We start from the raw sequence: 18,915 nt of genomic DNA, 5'->3' as shown, positions 1-18,915 counted from the left end.
AATATGTTTTGTGACTATCTGGGATTGGAGTTGTTTTGTGGGAGAGGAGATGAGCTAAAGGGAAAAAAAGGAGGACACAGGAAAAGGGAGGACAGAATATAATGAGTAAGTATGGTGTGGAGTAAGTGGAGGTGAAAGTTTTCTCACATCTGTTTTCCCCAGCCTAAGTGCCATCCATATACATTTATGTTACAGTACTTAAATAAGAGCTGTCAGACCTAACACATTTTTGCCAGAATTATTCATAAAGCTGTATGATTACAAGAAAAGAAGGAGTTGTTACTTGGATTAAACTAGTTACTTTTCATTGGCATAACTGGCATATAATTACTAGTTTCACCCAAGTGACTTAACAAAGGTTCTGTACAACCATAACAGAGATGTACTTTATTTTTAAAAATTTTGTGTGTACTGCCTGAAAGCATAATTTTCTCCCATAATTGATCTGCTAAGCCTCTTTTCTTTTCTCCTTTTGTACACAATTAGCATTTCATTTAATATTTCTATATTCCAGGTAGATGCCGTAAGAGAAACAGGCCCTAAAGTACTAATGACTAAGAGCCATGTAGGAGGGTTCCTTCATTACTAATTGCATTTGACACTAATTGCTGTTTGTTGAGGAACCTCAGTGAAACATCACTTTGACATGTATTGGGATACTCCCTGCATCTGTTTCAATTTGCCATATTTCCTGCTGTTGGTGCCCCACTTCATAGGGCCAGCTCTCTTGTGACTGGCTCCTCTGCCTACACAGACGTGTGACTTGGAGATGGCTGCTGTTTCTCATCCAGCACCATGCTAAATGTTGTACTGATGCATTTGTTTAAAGCAAGGCTCTGGGAGGAGAAATTCCTTCCTTGCTCTCCTGGCTTGGTTGGTACACACACTTTAGCTTTTGCTGGCTCTTACAGGAGTGCTGGACTACTGTGTATTTGACAGTGAAACTTACATGATAATTTATATCAATGTTCCTACTTAAGGAACACCACTAAAAGTGCTTTATTCCTTTCCCTGGCTGGCCAAAGGCCAGAAGCTTTAGCTAGATGTTAGAAAAAGTAACTAATTGGATGCATTGCAAACACTCAACACGACACGGAAAATGAGATATTTGAAGATGTTCATTTTTTATCTGTCTGCTTGTTGAAAAAAAAACAAATGAAATCTGTTCAGCTAAACAAAAGTCCATGCTGGTACTTCCCCTACCAATATTTTGAATTATTTTAATCTTAGCTAATATTGCTTTTTTGATTCATAAGTAATTTAACCAAGTTATCTGCAATTAATAGTTCAGGTAGGAGAAAGATAAGTTCCAGGAGACTCTTGCTGGATTGACTACATTGCAAAAACATCAGAAGAGAAACTTACACAAACAATATGGTAGAAGTAATATTTATTGATAAAAATTAATATATCTGCTATAAAATTTGTAACAGTAATGCAACTGAATATTCATTTTGATGCATAAACCTGAATGTTACATACCAAATACAATACAGTAACACTGGTTTCCTCCCTATTTACATGTTTATGAAAATTGGTATGCAATCCATGTTAAAAGAACTTGTAATGGAGAATAGTTACATTAGAAAAATAATATTCTTGATAAAGCATTCTTGAGGACTCCAATCACATTTTCAGGCCTCTTTCAATAAGGCAAAAATCCCTGGTACAGCATATAACTTAATTTACAAAATACAATAACTTTAGACACATCTTCAAGTTTTCTTTTGGTATGCTTTTCCTCACTGTAAAATTACTCAATTTTCTTACTAAACAGAAAGAATTTTCTATACCAAAACTTAATGAGTTCTACTACATATTACACATACATTGCTGTAGCTTAGTGACCATAACCGGGCAATCTTTCTCCTTAACTGTTTGCTCAATGAGCTTTTCTTAGATATAGGACATGTAGTATTTTGAAATCATTATGACTGTGGTATCTTCTCCAGTTTTCATAGGAAACAATCTGTCACATTTTGAAACTTTTTTTTAAATTTTGTTTTATTTTATTTTAGGAACTGGTGCACAACTACATTTCCACTCACAAGAGAACGTCACAAATGTAACTAAAATTAGGCTTGGATAACTTTGAAAACATACTACTATGTGCCCAAACCCAAATTTCTTACTGTAATACTTTATAACCCTGCCATGCTCTAGGAATTCTTCTTCTGCATAGCTTCATTACTAGTCACAGTCAGACAGTTTTAATTCCTTCAAAGGCACAAAACTTCCACCTCTTTTCCAGTGTTGCTCCTACACCAGTGAATTCTTGTTTAAACATGCGTGGCAGTCTCATCAAAAGCATTTCTATCTCATTTGCAGAGATCTGAGAAAGGAACAAAAGTAAAAGTAAAGTGAGAAAGCTGCTCTGTAGATTGGGAAGAGAAAACATTAAGAATGGAAATAAGGGGAGGGGGGTGGGGGAGCAGAGATGAATGCAGGCCAGATGAAAACAGTAAACCATTTTTTTTTTTTCTTTTAACCTTAGCCTGACATGAGTTTCCAGATTCCAAAGCAAGTGTAAATTCCTTGCAGGAATGATTCTGCTCTTGTAAGAGGCATCCCACTGTAAAACAATGACAACTGCCGTGTTGGGGCTTGGTCACACAGTGTTGTATGAAGTCCATCTAAGAACTACAGTCATGGGTATACTTGCGAGGAGGAGGAAGCAGATGGGACTTTATTCTTCCTTCTCCCAGCTCCATCAGTTTTTCTCTTTCAAAAAGACTTTAATCAGCTCCCTTTTGTTACTTAGGGCTGACTAACCGTGGAGCCATCTTCTTCCAGTCTTACTCAGTTCAGCAGCCCCAGATAACTAAGCAGTAAAGTTCCCAATTCTGCATTGTTCAGAATGTTTGTATCATTTTGGAAACCTAATGACTGGTCACCTTCCTAATGGGAAAGATGCTCTCATTACAGCAAACATTTTCAGAAAGGCAACCTTTCTGGCATAATCAGTAGGGAAGTCAAGAAAGGAACAGTCATAGAAAATGAACCATTTTATCCTACTACTACTGCTTCTAAAATGGTGGTCATAAAAAGAACAGCAAGCAAATGTATGGGTGTTACCTGATATCCACAAGTATTTTAATGGTTTGATAGGTTTCTCTGGCAATAGGGATATTTCTGTTTATTCATATTAGTAGGAACCTTCCATGGTGAAAACTTTTCTTTTAAAACAGTATGTGAACATAAAATATGCTGATTATACCTCAGTACACCCAACGGAGGTGAGAAAATATCTACTACCTCTTATTTTCCTCTAGAGGTTAGTGCAGCAGAAAGATTAAATGATTTATTAAAGGTGGCACCAAAAATCAGTGTTGGAGGCAGTCTAAAGCCCCAGAATAACCAGATCTATCTTTTAGATACTTACATGGCAGTAATGGATATCTGGTTACTTTTGCGCATTATATATGAGCTTTATACTGAGCCCTCAGCTCACACGGGTATGCTGACCTTATCATTCCTGTTCAGGTGAAGAATGACAGTCTAACCATGGAAAGTAACTGAAATTAATCTCTGAGATTGCATCTCTGTATTGTGCTATTAGAAAGTAATTTTTTTCTACAAGCAGTTATTTCCAAAATAAACCAGTGAGGTGAAATTTTTCAGCTTGTGTTTATTATGCCGTAGTAGGCCCAGTGGTAGCTGCAGAGGTGGAGACAATGCTCCTTCCATGAAGGTTCTGTTTGCAAGTTAAAGGTTTGATCCTGGCAGCCTCACAGAAGCCAACGTTACAAACGTGAGTAGAAATTCAAGGACTGAGCTCACAGTCATTCACTAGAAGGGACTGCAGCCGTGCAGGGGGAGAAAGCTGAAGAGCTCAGTGGGCAGAAGCAACGAGCAGCAGGGCTGGAGCCTAAGGAGTCCATATTTTAGATGATTACTTTTATCACTCAAGAGATACAGAGATGGAGGAGTCATCCAGGGGAAAAAGGAGTTGAAACTTAGCCAAACACTGTTTTAAGGAAGGACTTGAAAGATAACTGAGGAGACTGGGCAGACTGAGAGCTGTAGGAACTGGGACAAGATGAAGGAAAATGTATACATGGCAGAGGCAGGGAATAGAGAAACAGAAGAGGAATGGCTGTAGGTGTGAAGCTCTGGATGCATCAGGTCTCAATAAAACCAGACATTTAAGAAAGAATTGAAATTCACCAGTTTCTCACCTCTTTCTACCATCCTCATCCCCTACTCCCTGTTCATTGTGGGTGGCAGTGGACTGTAAAACACTAGCAAAACTGAGTTGCCAAGACCTGAAGACAGTGCCTAAAAATTTCATTATCCTTCCTCATTCATCAATGCAACCTGTCTTATTTCCAGTGGGCTTCTAGCTCAGGCTGTCCTCTGCTTCTAGCTCTACTCTTTTTCATAGAAACAGAGGAAGGATCCAGGATCATCCAGAAGCATGGAGCAGGCTATGAAAGCAAACCACCAAAGCAGCTGGAAGGTGATCTTAGCTATGTGCTGGAGGGGCTGTTCAGGAACAAAATATTACCAGGATCAAAGGATTGTGTTGGAAGAAGATCTTGGAAAGCACCATCATACAAGTACTGGGAGATATGGGTCAGACCTGTGGCTGACCACAGGGTGACCCCTGCATCTGCTGAGTGTCTCTTGAAGCCTAGCATCCTGCAGAGCCGCTGTTTAGCACTTAGAGTAGCATTCACCTGATCAAAAGTGGCTATTTCACAGTTGACTTGCTTAATATTCAGGGCGGAGGAATAGGCCGTTTTGGGGCTTGATTTCATCTCATCCTACAGTAAATATTAAAAAGTAAGTCAAAGAATCTTATCCTACGGGTATGTATTGACTGTGGACTGTACAAACTGATGTATTAAACACTTTGCACACTGTTGTGTGTTGGCCTCACTTTTGTCTTGGCCACAGCCAAGACTCTGAATTTAGCAGTAAGGTCATCCAGTTCCTTTGTGAGGTCCTCTCTGCTTCCATGTGCGGAAAAAGGACATGCTACATGGTCCACTCATATGTTCATGGAAGTTTCGGTTCAGTGTGACCCATGACTAACAACTTCACAAAGAATAAGGAGCCATCTCCAAAAACTCTGCACAGTTTGATGGCCCTGGCTACATGGACCTCTTGTTTTGCTTTCTTTCTCCTCAGCTATATTTCAGAATCACGTGTCATAAAATCATCTGCTAGTCTTTGCCATTTAAAGCTCTGCTCTTCTTTGCCATAAAAAATAGCTAAGCAGTGCGAGGCAAAGACCTCAACACAAGCACGTGCACTGTAATTTGCAAATGAATAAAGACTGCAAACCCCCAAGCCCCATATCCCATTATCTTTCTAATGGAAATGCATGAAGAGTTTAACCTGCAGTAAAGAATAATACAATATTTCTATAGACAAAACAGATTTTCATTAAATTTTTTTTACCCTAGAGTCCAACTGCTGCATATAAGACCAAAGATATTCTATATTGGCTCCAAAAGGGTGGACGTGAAGAAATGTGGATATGATACCTGTATTAAAAACAAATGTACACAAAATATTAAAATTACCTCAGACACCGTATCATTAAAATAGGCAAAATAATTCTGAATAGTCTGTTCTTGCAGGTTTTTCAGTATGAATTATGATTCTTATTTTTCTTTCACAACCCAATAAACATAACAAAATGGCACATTTTTAATACAGTCATAGTAACATGCTAAATACCATAGCTCATCTTCAGGAATGACAGTAGTTAGCAAGTAAGTGACCAGGATAATATACTGATGAATAAAGGAATTTCTAAACAAAGCCTTGCTGGAAGCATTTCAGCTGCCAATTTTATGCTTGATTTACCAATATAAAATTGTGGATATTGGAATGGTAAAATTATTGCCTTTTTCTCCTTCACTGGATGCTCTGTTGTGAAAATGTTTCATATAATTGTGTCAGAAACCTCACTCCCTCAAATTTTTCTAGTAATTATGCTGATGCTGGTAATGAAAAGTGTTTAATCCGTATTACCCCTAACTGGTGCTGAAGAAAACACAAATCCTTTCTGACACGTTTTACTTTCTCTTAAAAGAGAGCCTGTTCTGTCTATCTTCATTGTTATTTTCAGGATAACTATAAAAGGTATGAGAGTAAAAGTGGCTTAGGAGGAGTCAAGATCTAAGTCTAGAGATTTTTTCTGCAGTGAAAATCAAGTGACAGCATTAATAATGATGACCAGTGAAAATAAGATTTGGGGCATCAGTATTGGTGTTAAAGGCACTATTCAATTTCTCCTGTTCTAAACAAACAGTGAAAATAGAAAATGGCATGTGCATTACTCGCTGTTTGGGGAGAGTTGAACTGTAAGAATCAGAACAAATATTTTCAACTCTCTTTGGATGGGTTTTTTAGCTGAACCACCCTAGGGGAAGTTTCGTATACTTAAATCATAAACATCAGGATTAAAAATGCTTACAAATGACGAAAGTGGGTCACTGTATCTTGTGTACTGCAGGCCATACTGCTTTCTTCATGCTGAATGAATTAGGATAATTTTGGATTTCATTTTTCCCCAAGTACTGGCCATGGTTGAAACTGATAAGCAATATTTAACTCATTTGAGAACTGGCTTTGCAAAGAACACCTTTTTACTTCCCTCTTTTTTGAATAGCATTTACAGACTTCTGGCCCTGCATAGGGAGTGGTGTATATTTAATTTTATATTATGGTGAGTCCTAGCAGCAGTTTCCTTCTTTGTGCTGTGGATGACTATAAGCAACCACACAAGAGCTTTAGAAGCAAAAGCCAAGACCATCACACTTGGATGGGTTGAATGGAAATCCAATTTGTGCTCCCATCACATATTACCAGTGTCATTGCATTTGTTATGCCGTTCCCAAGACTTTTCAATTCAGAACATTCAAAGATAGGTCTTTCATATATTATAAGTAATTTGTAAATATTTTGTAGTTATTGACTAAAGTTCCATGATAACTTTTTAGTAATTTTTATTTTATTTTATGCACTTTTCCTCTAAGACAATATTGTACTTTGTAAAATATAGACAAACTTAGTGAATGGATGGAGGCAAGGCCCATTTTTCCCTTATCACACCTGAACATGCCCCAGATGAGGAGATAACCTGAAATCCATCTTGAGGACCTTTGAACTGTAACAATGAACCAATTGTGGGGGTATTATGACCAGAACAGAGATTATTTTGTTTATCTGAGTGTGTTACTGAACAACTGGGACACTGCCACCACTTCTTTCAGTCAAATAATGAGTGACTCATAAAAAAAGGTTGTTATTCTCTTCTTAAAATCCCATCCTTGCTGTCCTTCTCACAGAATAATCTTTGAACAGATCAAGTACTGTCTGCTGCAATTAAAAGTTCCAGATTTTATTACAACAAGCAGAATTCAAACAATTCATACATTTCTGTGCAACCCATTGTTCTGCATCTCACCAGCCACAGAGAGTTCGTGTACTAAGCCCTTTAAACATTTAAATATATTCTTCACTTTCAAATGACCTTCTCGGTCTAAACTGAATCCGTGAATTGCTGAATCTGTGCCTCAGCAATAAACCAGCAACTTTCCTGATGCTTAGGTTATGCAAATGAGCTGCATTTAAACAAATTAAGGTAGTTTTGGAACTATCACCTACCAGGGAACTGCTGATTTTGTGAAAAGACCAAACCAAAGAAATTAAACCTGTTCTCTGAGGTCAACATTTCTGTTGCCATGCCACAGGGTACACTTTGAACAGTGAGCCTTCAGGCTCCACAAAAACCTGCCCCACTGAAAACAAATGCAGAATATGCATAGGTATAAATGGGGCATGTTCCCTCCAAGGGTAGCATGGGTACAGCCAGTTCTGTGTTGCTAAATGCCTGATATCAGTTAGCTGGCCCATTGCCTATAAGCTTTAGCTTTAGGCCCTCTTTAAGCGTTTATTTTAAAGATTTTATTCTAGGTAAAGGATATGACAGTCCTTGTGGTATTCTTTATAAATATTCATATTGCTAATTCCCTCACCTAATGTCAAAAGCATAAATCTGGCTTGCTTAATACATGCAGTATACATATTTTTGCTTAGTAGTTTGCTAATATTATTTCCATGCCCTTCTCCTTCACCACTTGCTCTAATAATCATATAAGAAGCTATACAATTCTAGGCTGCTAAATCTTGATGAAAATACAGTCTTCATTGATTCACGCTGCAAGTCTAAATACAGATCCTGCAAGTTTCTTCATACCTGAAATCCTTTCGTTAAACTCTGCAGAATTGTTCAGAAAGGCAAAGTGCACTTGTATTTTAGGATTTCTCTTACTAAAAGCCATTTTGAATACAGATGAAAAAAAAATTATTTTTTTCTTTACTTTTTTCAGCACAGAGTTGTGGCTAAACACATGCAAAACAGGAATCTGTTAAAAGGCATTTTGTTCTCAAAAATCTTCTTTGGGGTTATCTTACCTATTAATAGTGCCTCTTTCTCTGATTTTAGACCCGGGCTTCGTTTCTCTGAGTTTTTTTCTCTGTCTTGGTTGACCAATGCTACTGTCAATACATTGATTTCCTGTAAAGTTTAAAAAAACAAACAGGTGGTCACGTAGATTTCATTTACTTCAATTAAACGTGTATGCTTCCTTTCAACTCTATAAAAAAATCATTACTTTAATTCGCATCTAAAGATGAGACAATTATAAATAATTGATTTGTTTGCAGAATATTAAGACACATTTTGAGCTACCTTTATGCAAAGAGCTGCCAAGAAGAGAAATTTTGCTTGTGGAGTAAGTAATAACTTTGTTGCTAGTGCTTCTTCATTATAACAGCTTGAGAAATTGTGCCATAAATTGTGGGGATGGTCAGAAAACTCACATTTTCCAACTATTAAAGCTGTAAACCAAGACTGCCTCTAGGGAACATGGATGGAAACATTCAGCTACAGCCATAAGAGTAAATTCAGCAGTCACTGGCAGTGTTTCTAGACTACAACCTACTACAACGTCTACTAGACTACAATCATCTAGCCTGTTACACTCTTTGACCTGTGCCTAGCGTGTCATCAATGCCACCCCAGACAATTCTCAGGCACGTTTTGGGGGTCAGTACATTTCAAGAAGACCATTCCTAACAGGTGGTTTGCATAAAGGTACCTTGTTAAGAGCACCAACCTTAAGGGCAATCAAATCAAGGCTCCTGCTCTGAGCTCTTTTTTCGGCAACCGGGTGGCCTGAACCATCCAAATCTCAGCCAAGCGATCACATATCAGATGCTCCATCAGAAGTACCCAGGCAGTTGTGTGACACAGACTGCTCTTATCCTGGTTATATGTGAAGTAAACAAATTATCTCCATTTCCAAGGTATGTAAGTGAAGTGTATTGCACAATATTCAAGCACATACATGGGCTGTTTCCGTGGAGCAACTGATATGCAATAACTTGTTCCTCGGTGAGGCAATGACTCACACTGCTGCATCTGCTCTGCGAAATGCTCAGCAGTTCCATGAAAAACCTCAGAGGCAAAGAACATGGGGCTGGAGACGTGATGGTATGAGGTGTAACTGTGAAGGAATGGTGCTCTTGTTCTGTTTGAGGGAGTCAAGATGAGCAGCTGGAGGTTGCATGGGAGTGGGCAGCCTTAAATGCAAGCAGATTTGTATTATTCTGTGTAATGACGTGGCCCATTTAGAACGTGCCCTCAGGGTGGTGTCTTGCTCCAAAATTCTTGGCAAGCATTTTTGGCAATAAAAGAGGGACACTGGGCTTGGGTTGTTCTAAGGCACTTCTGAAGGTGTGAATAATACACGCTAAAATAAGCAAAAGGTCCAAAATACGTCAAATATGCCTCTTTACAGGTGACTAAAGGATTCACAACCTGTGAGACTGGTAAAAAGAATCAGGAACTTCCTCATTTTCAACTGAAAAAATGAAAAAAAACCCCAACCAACAAACAACACAACACATACAGAAAAAAAACCAAAGTGATGTAGTTTGTGCTCTTTATAGGCTGGCTCCAAGGAGCAGCTGCCAGGATAGGCAGTGCCTGATAGCTCAGATGCATCATGGGTTCAAATGTTCCCTTGTGTTGTGAAGAGGAACAAATTTCCATGTGTCAGCTAAGAAACCCTATGTGCATATGAGTGATGTACATGCATATGTGTATCCTCAGCCCCCAGCAACAAGGGGCTCTGAGAGACCTTAGCCCACACTGAAGGAAGAGTGAGATCCATTGAGTCATCTGGGATTTGTTACATGTCTCCTGACCAGAGATCTATGCGGAGTTGTGTACCTGTAAGCTAGTCAGCCCCTTCAGTTAATAGAAATGAAATAACTTTCTAGTTGTGTATTTTAGTTTAGGGAGTCTGCAGTTCAAGAGTTGGCAGTGATCCCCCCTTAAAATAATGGTGTTTCTGAGTACTCTGGCAGTTACATCACCTTGACATTAACACTCCAGCAGTAAGTCACGGGGCACATTATAGCAGCAGCAGCAGTAGTATGCCCTAAGTTGTCCAGTACTGTTGATTCCCCTCCTGACAGAGCCAAAGGCTAATGCAAATACTGATCTACTGCTGGCCATGACATCAAAGAACAGAGAAAGAAAACCCAGGCAAGGAACAGAAATAAGAGAAGTGTTTACATGAATTTCTCCAACAGGGCAGTAATGACAAGGGGGTTACAGATCAGAACAGAGCTGGATGACAGATTTCGTGATGCTGCAGCAGAAGAGCAGAGCAGCATATGCCACCAGAGCTTGTATAGGTTAAGATGTAACTTTGACTCCATCAGAGATAGAAAAGCAGTTTAAAAATAACAATTCCTCAGAGAAGAAGGAGAGCAGAGATGTGCATTTGATATGAGGCCCCAAACCCAGCACACTAGTAGTTTCAGGTGGGATTTGAAGTTCTGTCAAGCAGTGATGCAGAGAAAGAAACTATAATCCCATTGGGAGCAACAAACAGATGGATTGTCATTTAATGCCTAGATTTGAGCCCGTGCAGAATATTTTGCATGATTTATAGGACAGTGTAAATGGATGCAAAAGGAAGTCACATCAAGTCTTCCTTAGCTGTATGTTCGTACAGAGGATAAAAGAGTAAAAAATTGTTTATGAGGGAGCCTGAGGAAATGAGTGGCAAAGATAGATACTCAGCAAACCACTGGCTTTAGAAGAAGGTTGTGAGTTCTTGGAGGTTTGAAAAGGAGACATTTCTGCCATCCAAAACTATCTGCCTCACAGAAGATGATAAATTAGACCACTCTGATGTATTCAGCTGCCAAAGGAAGTCTGCATTGGCCATGAGAAAATCCACAATGTGCATAGTCACATAAAGGATTCTGTAGCAACGCTGTTATGAATTGACAGTGATTTCAGAGAAATGGAATAGTTGTGTCTAAAAAATTAGTGTGAAATTCACCCAGAAACTAAGCTAATTATAATGTAAGTGAAAACATTAGGAATCTGACTACACACTGCAGATACAAATCTGGTACCTATGAAGCCTCTACAGCAAATCTTCATGCAGTTTATTTGCACTTTTTTAGAGGCACTACCTATGTCAACCTAGAGAAACAAGAACTTTAAGAGTACAAAGGTGAATGAGGCTATATGTAATTGGAAAAAAAGTTAGGTCACCTCTCTGACATGAGAAAAAGCTACTGATCACCAGATGCCTGAGAAAAATTACTTAATACATCCTACGTTACAGTATTTCCTTTCTTTCCTGGAGACCATTCTTTATTTGGAAAATTATATTTTCTGAGGCCCTAAGCAGTCTTCTTCAGCAGGTTTCATTAAAAAGGAATATTTTGCTATCATCTGTCAGTTACTGCATTAAAGGACAAGAACATAGCTGAGCTTGTGCAATCCAGTACTGATTAGAAATGAACTGACCTTGCAAGAAGTCAACACATTTATGTGGAAGGCTTAATTCAGGTTAAATCACACCTGGAATCATTAGGAAACTGGCTCTATTTATTATTCACAAATTATGTCAAAATTTGATGATGACAGCTTGAGCTGCTCAGTGTGAATGAAACTATTTTGTGTGATGCTCTTACTGTGTCCAGCTTAGATCTTTTTCTTGCAAATTACACTTTCATCCATCAGCAGATGATGAAATGACATGAATTTCCCTCATAGGATTAACAAACTCTATGATTCTGCAAACATTCCTTGGGACCAACATTTTATTCAGGGCTCCCTGCTTTTGAACCAGGGAGGGAGAGACAGAGAGTCTTTCTGGAAAACTTTCAGGAGAACTTGCTGGATAAAATGGAGGACAGCACATAATTTTATTACATGGACTATTCATTTCCACAAGCAGATCTCTGACATCACCACCGACACGGAGCTGATAGCTGCGGAGAGTCATATGTGGCAGTTTTGCACATGGATATATAATGCCTGGTTGTGAGGTGGGAGAGAAGTTTGGGTTGCATCATTCACTCATGTATCCTGGCTTCTTTTAGAAGAAAATGCAGAGGCATGGGCAAGTGGATTGCTCCATAAGGTGCCTGGTCTCACTGCCCAACATGGCCCACCACAGAGCAGCTGGGTCCTGCACTGGAGATTCAGCAAATAAGAGAGTGACTCCTCCGAAAAACGCACTTTTTAAAGAGAGACACTGAAGCCCTGAAGAGTAGAAGAGATGTGGTGACTTCCTACAGAAGATAGTCACAGATCCTGTAAGAACAAAAGGCTACCTCTGCATTCCAGGGCTCTAGCAGATCAGAAGGCCCCAGATATTTAGGCTGGATGACTTGGGTCTTTCACTCCTTCATTAGTTTCTTTTTTCCCCTAGGGGAAAGTAAGATATTAAATAAAGATCTCAATCTAGATGTCATTAATCCTCTTCAGGTCAGTCTTGCACCAGTGCAAAAAAGGCAGACAGAATACAAAATATTTACTCTGGCCTGGAGTTTTTCTCTTTAGCAGAAAAGTTTCTCTTTACCTTAAAATTTTCTGTGATCCTGAAAACACATGCTATCCAGCATCCTTAAAAATGCAGAGAGTGAGGACTTGCTGTTGCCCATAAACACTGAGTAAGAGCCAAACAGGGCTGGCACAATAGCTGCCCTACCTGGAAACTCTTCCTTTCAGAGTACAGTTCCACATCACCCGTTGTTCAGGACTCTGCTTGAAAGGCAGAATATGGGATTTAATGAATGTGACATTGAAGACCAGGATGCAATGGCAAATATCCAAAGAGATGAAATATTCACTCTCTGGGTAATCCAAATATTTGATAATTACCTTTAAATCTAGAGGGAATGGTGACTGCTTGCATACTGTCTTTGAAGACCTCATTCTCTTTGTTGTAGTATATGGGATTCTGCAGAAGGTGAGGGAGTAAAAATAATATTTTGTCTTCTGAAAGACCATAAGCCTCTGGAAGAGTTTGCGGGATATGTTGGCATTCTTACTATATGTACAAAGCCAATTGTCTGAGGCATTAAACCAGCAGCAGAATAAGATGTTTGTCACAGCAGGCATATGACAGAACCACTACAGAATGTTGTTAGATGTAAGGGATATACCACGCTTTCTCATCAGTCAGGGGACTTATGAGAGAAAATGAGTAGGAGGAGAAAAAAGCTATCTATCTGAAACATAAGCAAAAAACAGCAGGCCAGAGACATGCTGTAAGCTTGGAAATAAAAGGTAATTTAATGATTTTCATAGAAGAAAGAGCCATGCACATGTGACACCAAATCTGCAGTCCTTAAGGTCTTGAAAGGCATACTTCAGGTGTGTTTCCCCAAATTGCTTATTGAGGACCAGACAGGTTTGACTGCAAGCTTGGGTAGAAACTGGCCTGTGACATGAAGACTGTATTTATTTCATTTATTTTCATTTATCTGTGGACCTCCTAAAGTCCGGTATAATTGGGTTTGCTTTGCTAGTCTTTCCAGATACGTACTGAAGACCCATATCTGAAAATTTAATCTTGCTGTTTTAATCTGAATGAAGCTTAATTCAATTTCCAATCAAGTGAATGGAACTCTTGCAATAGTTTCAATGCACATCAAGTCAGGTATCTTAAATTTATGGGGACATACAAGTTTGAGATACAGGACAATTTCTGACAGCTTAACATGGTTGTCAGTTTAAAATGGGCTACTGTCCTTGTCTATGTTCTTATCCACAGTGGATTCAAAATGATTCAGTCCAAGTTGAGCCAAACTACAGCGGAAGAGCTGTAAATTTAACTTAAATCAAATTGCTACAATTGCAATGTATGAGTACACTCACAGACAGTGATTGTGACTCAGATGATCACAGAATCACAAAATCATGCAGATGACCTTGGGAGGTCTCTAGTCCAACCTCCTGCTCAAAGCAGGATCAGTTGCAGCATCAGACCACACAGATGTGCAAAAAAAAGGTAATAGTACAATGGCTGGACAAGCCTCAGCAGTTTCTCTGAAAAAATGCCAGTCCTGCACTGTTATCAACAAATGGGTGCCTCCATCCCCCGCAGAAAGGATTTTCCAACCACCTTCACTTGCTCCATCCTCATGATACTCGTGATTAATGTCGTATCTCCACAAGCACAAAGAGGGACAGAAGCACCATTACAGATGGGGAAAGTCTGATAACCTAATCAGAGAAAGCAGAATCTTCTGACCTTGGTCCTCCCAGGGCTGCCACAGGAAAGCATCAGCCCTGGGAATCGAATGTGACACCTATCAACACCAGTCCGCCTTTCCAAAACATTTTACAGTCTGAGGGGAGTACTGCTAATAGGAATACGGGACTTTTTAGGGGACGTAGGAGACGAGCATTGTGGGATTGTACAAAACTCAGTTGAGTGCCCTTAGCAGGGAAAGAAAAGGTAGGAAAAGGGAAGGATCATGGTGTTTTGGGAGCAGATAAAAGGGACTAGTTGCATGTAAACAGGTTGCTAGCCAGTTGGCTGGTCATTCTAGGCCCTGATCAGTGTATTACAGTGATTAAACTCAATTTCTCTTTTCCTGGGTAAGGGACTCTCTATTCTGTGTGCATGGGGGTCTGTGAGGGGGTCTGAGCACAGCAGCTGGAGTGGGATCAGTAATCAGAGAACCATGTGTCTAGGACACTGCAGTTAGAGAGACCAGGGAGTCCAAGCCACCAACTAGGGACACCACAGGGTCTGGGGAATGACTAAATGACCAGCTTGGCTGTGTATGTGCGAGGCAGGAGCCATTTATGGGACGGCCTGAAGGTCAAAATCCAGTTTCTGGAGCGATTCACATTGTATATATGTGTAAACCTGCATATGTATTTCCCGCTAATGGACCTTCATCCTTATCAGCCAGAAAGGGGAGCAAAATTAGACTGTTTGTGTACTTCAGTACTGTTTATGTTTATGAATGCTGAGTTTGTGTTGCTCTATGTGTCTATGTGTATGTGTATGCATGAGATCCATGTGTTGTATATGTGTGTTTGTACACATGCCTGGGGGGAATGCATGCTCAGTGTAGTCGCAGATTGATCACATGGAGGTCTGACCACCTTGTCAGGCTGCAGGATTCAGCATCTCCCAAAAGCAGCAATACTTGATTTGGGCCAAATATCTCTAATTCTTTATTTAATGGAGCTTGTTCCCCTTCACAGTCTACCTAGGGCACTGTGCTGTGATGTGATGTGTGAAAATGTGACCTAGTGTTTGAACTCTGAAAGTAATTTAAAATTCTCCATGAACATTGCATGTGTTACACAACTCTTCTTTCAGCATGTCCTGTTACAGTGACTGTTTCTGACTCCTTTAAAAATACTCTAATGACTATGAAATTGCTCATAATCTTTGATTAATATAATTCTTTTGCTACTGCAAATGAATTATCTTGTGCTAGTGAATTAACTACTTCCTATAAAGATTATATTTTGCCTGGTCCTGACTCCCCATAGCCTAAAAACTAATTTTAGTAAAGTGCGTAGAATTAAGGTAGATGGCCTTGTGACACACTGTCTATATGCACAGAGGTTTCTTGGCCTTTTCTATGTGTACTGGGATAACTCAGTTTACAGTAACAAATTACAGTGTTGCATCACATAGGAAAAGAATAAGGCAAGGAATGAGGCATCCAACCATCAGCCCATAACCAAAGCTCTCATAAGCAATTAGCGCTACTGTTAGAGTTAGCACCAGGCCAACAGTTCAGAAAAAAAAACCCCTTTGCTTTTCAGGACTTTTTTCCAGGGTCTCACAAGATCCTTCTCCTTCTACTATCTAGTGATGCAGAAGGACGTATTTGCCATATGCTGCACTGCTGGTTAATATAACTGGTCTACCATTAGAAATGACAGACACTAGGCGTTATCTTTTCGTTCAGATCAAGCCTAAGCTCGGTAACTTATTTTGTGCTATGCAAGAACCTAGTGCTGGTTTTGTCAGCAACACCACGTTGTAATTACTTTTAAAGTACACTCATATAGAAATTTACTTTTAAAATACAGTAACCTAAAATTTACCATTATTGTCATTTTAAGAGTGCACTTCTATCAACAAATAAACAGTTGACAACTTGAAAAATTATCTGGCATTAAAATTATAGGAACAACAACATAGAAAAATTAGAACAGTGAATGTAAGACCTTGTGAATGAAAAACTTCAAATAGATGGATCTAAGACTTTTTTTTCTGATTTAGCCTACATAATAGAAGCGTTTTTGGGACTGGAGATTAATTGTATTATGGTGCTCTTGACATCCTATTTTTCTGATCCATTTGCAGAGATGCTTTTAACTTTTTCATTACAAAGCTTTTACTATTATAACTTTCACCTGCTGAGTTTAGGCAACTAGCAATAATCTGAAAATGCTTTTCTCATTGAAACTATCTCTTTTTATTTTTCTCATTGTATATGAGTACATTTATTTTATGGGAATGTACATATGCAAAATACAGATGACTAATATGAAAGTTACTTCATGCTTATTTTCAAAAGTATGATCAGGTTGCTTCATTTTCTAAAGCTGGATTTATATGTAGGTTCCTGATGACTTAACACAGATGTTTACGTGATGTGAAGCTGGTTGCTTTGCAAGGGAAGAGGTAATTATCATTTTGCACACTTTGTGTTAGGGAATTGCAGCAGACAAATGGCTGGCTGAATGAAAGCATTGCCTGCCCACCAGCCCTGCTGAAGTCATTGCAGGGGGGATATTTCATGTTTACTTGAGACAGAGAATTTGTGAAAACCCTTTCAAACGGCCTTTAGCACAAATATTGCTCTAGCGATCTCTAGACTGATGCACTTCTAAAAGAAAAGTTGAAGAGAGAAAAAAAAAAAAAGATGGTTTGTTTCCCTTCTGGGACTTGTAGAAGTTTTGAAAATGTCTTTGTTGAAATAATAAGAAGTAGCAGGCAGGGGAAACCAACCTTGACTGTTTTATGAGAGTTAATGGTTTTCATCATGGATTTGTATTTGAAAGATATTAACTTCAGGTATCTGAAAACCCCGAGCAACCCTAATATTCACAGAAATCTCCACATCTGAATATGCAAAAATGACTTAAAACAAACACTTTGGAGTTCTCATTCCTTTGGAGTGGATCTTGATGATGAACTCCTTCTGAGGGCATGTTCCTGAGAGGGACTTGGGGATGTTGTTTGATGAGAAGCTCAACAGGACCCAGCAGTGTGTGTTCCCAGGCCAGAAAGCCAAATGTATCCTGGGCTGCATCAAAACCAGCATGGCCAACAAGTTGAGGGAGGGAGTGCTGTGCCCTGCTCTGGGATCCCCAACATAGAAAGGACATGGACCTGCTGGAGCAAGTCCAGAGGAGGGCTATGAAGATGATCAGAGGGCTGGAGCACCTCTCCTGTGAAGCCAGGCCGAGACAGTTGGGGTTGTTCAGCCTGATGAATAGAAAGCTCTCTGGGAAGACCTTAGAGCATCTTCATGTACTACAAGGGCTACAAGAGAGCTAGAGAGAGACTTTTCACATGGGCATGTTGGAGTAGGATGAGGGGAATGGCTTTAAACTGAAATAGGACAGGTTTAGATCAGATACAAGGAAGAAATTCTTTACTGTGAGGGTGGTGAGACACTGGCACAGGCTACCTAGAGAAACTGTGGATGCCTTATCCCTGGAAGTATTCAAGGGCAGGCTGGATGGGGCTTTGAGCAACCTGGTCTAGTGAAAGGTGTCCCTTTCCACTGCAAATCATTCCATGATTTTATGATTCTATGAAGAGTAGCTCCTGGGGATACTGAAGTTCCCTTTTCACTTCTATCACTTTTTTCTGTGAAAGCAGGTTGGAAGGAATGTGAATGTGGTGTACAACCCCCAGGACTGCAGCAGCAGGCTTGTGGCTGAATCAGAGGTGGCCCATCATCCTTCAGGTGGTTGCGGGGGAGCCTGAGTGCTCTGACAAGCCAATCTGCCTTGTACACTGTGTGGGTTAAGCACACAGCTGCATACGTATAAGGCTGAATGTTATTCCTCACCAGAAATGACAGGATGACTCCTGTAAACGTGTGCAGTATAAATACTTGGGGAATATGCTTGGGGATGAAAGGCTGCACAAAATGATCAGATATTATTAAAATGTCAAGTAGCTCTGGGCATTGAAGAACGGTGTCCCTGTGGAGCTCATATTAAATTTAAAGTCAAAAAACTTTTGTGATTTGCTGCGTGGGTGGCTGAATAGGTTTTATCATTGTATCTCAGAGTTCTCTTTCTCCTCCCTCAGATGATGGGAATTCACTGCAATCAAAAGCCAAGCTACTCTGACACTCTTAATTAGGGACAAGGGAAGTAGTGCGATTTCTTGCTGCACGTTAACAAAAGGGTTATTGCTGCTGCCTGGATCCGCTTCAGGTAGCACATTCTGTGTCAGAATGTACCTTGGTCTACTCCCTGTTTGCTCCCTTTAGGGTTCAGTAATGGCTGAAACCTCAGAGACTGTGACTTAGCCAGCAGAGACATCTGCACCATGCTAATGAAACTCTTTCTGTCTT

The 18,915-nt window shown here is 39.6% G+C and overlaps 1 protein-coding gene across 9 annotated transcripts in view; it reads right to left on the bottom strand.

Moving 5' to 3' along the window:
• Positions 1-1,373: 1,373 nt before the first annotated feature.
• ENOX1 (ecto-NOX disulfide-thiol exchanger 1) overlaps positions 1,374-18,915 on the bottom strand; it is a 361,700-nt gene continuing 344,158 nt past the window's right edge. For all 9 annotated transcript variants that reach the window (XM_032680006.1, XM_032680004.1, XM_032680003.1 and 6 more), the window contains 3 exons: positions 8,434-8,536; positions 5,407-5,492; positions 1,374-2,332 (listed from right to left, as the gene is read on the bottom strand). In XM_032680006.1, the coding sequence (XP_032535897.1) occupies positions 2,201-2,332; positions 5,407-5,492; positions 8,434-8,536 (321 nt within the window). In that variant the 3' untranslated portion in view covers positions 1,374-2,200. The remainder of the gene's footprint in view (positions 2,333-5,406; positions 5,493-8,433; positions 8,537-18,915) is intronic.

Source organism: Chiroxiphia lanceolata, chromosome 2, assembly GCF_009829145.1.
Source record: "Chiroxiphia lanceolata isolate bChiLan1 chromosome 2, bChiLan1.pri, whole genome shotgun sequence".
Taxonomy (NCBI): domain Eukaryota; kingdom Metazoa; phylum Chordata; class Aves; order Passeriformes; family Pipridae; genus Chiroxiphia; species Chiroxiphia lanceolata.
This window is presented reverse-complemented; position numbering and strand designations above follow the sequence as displayed.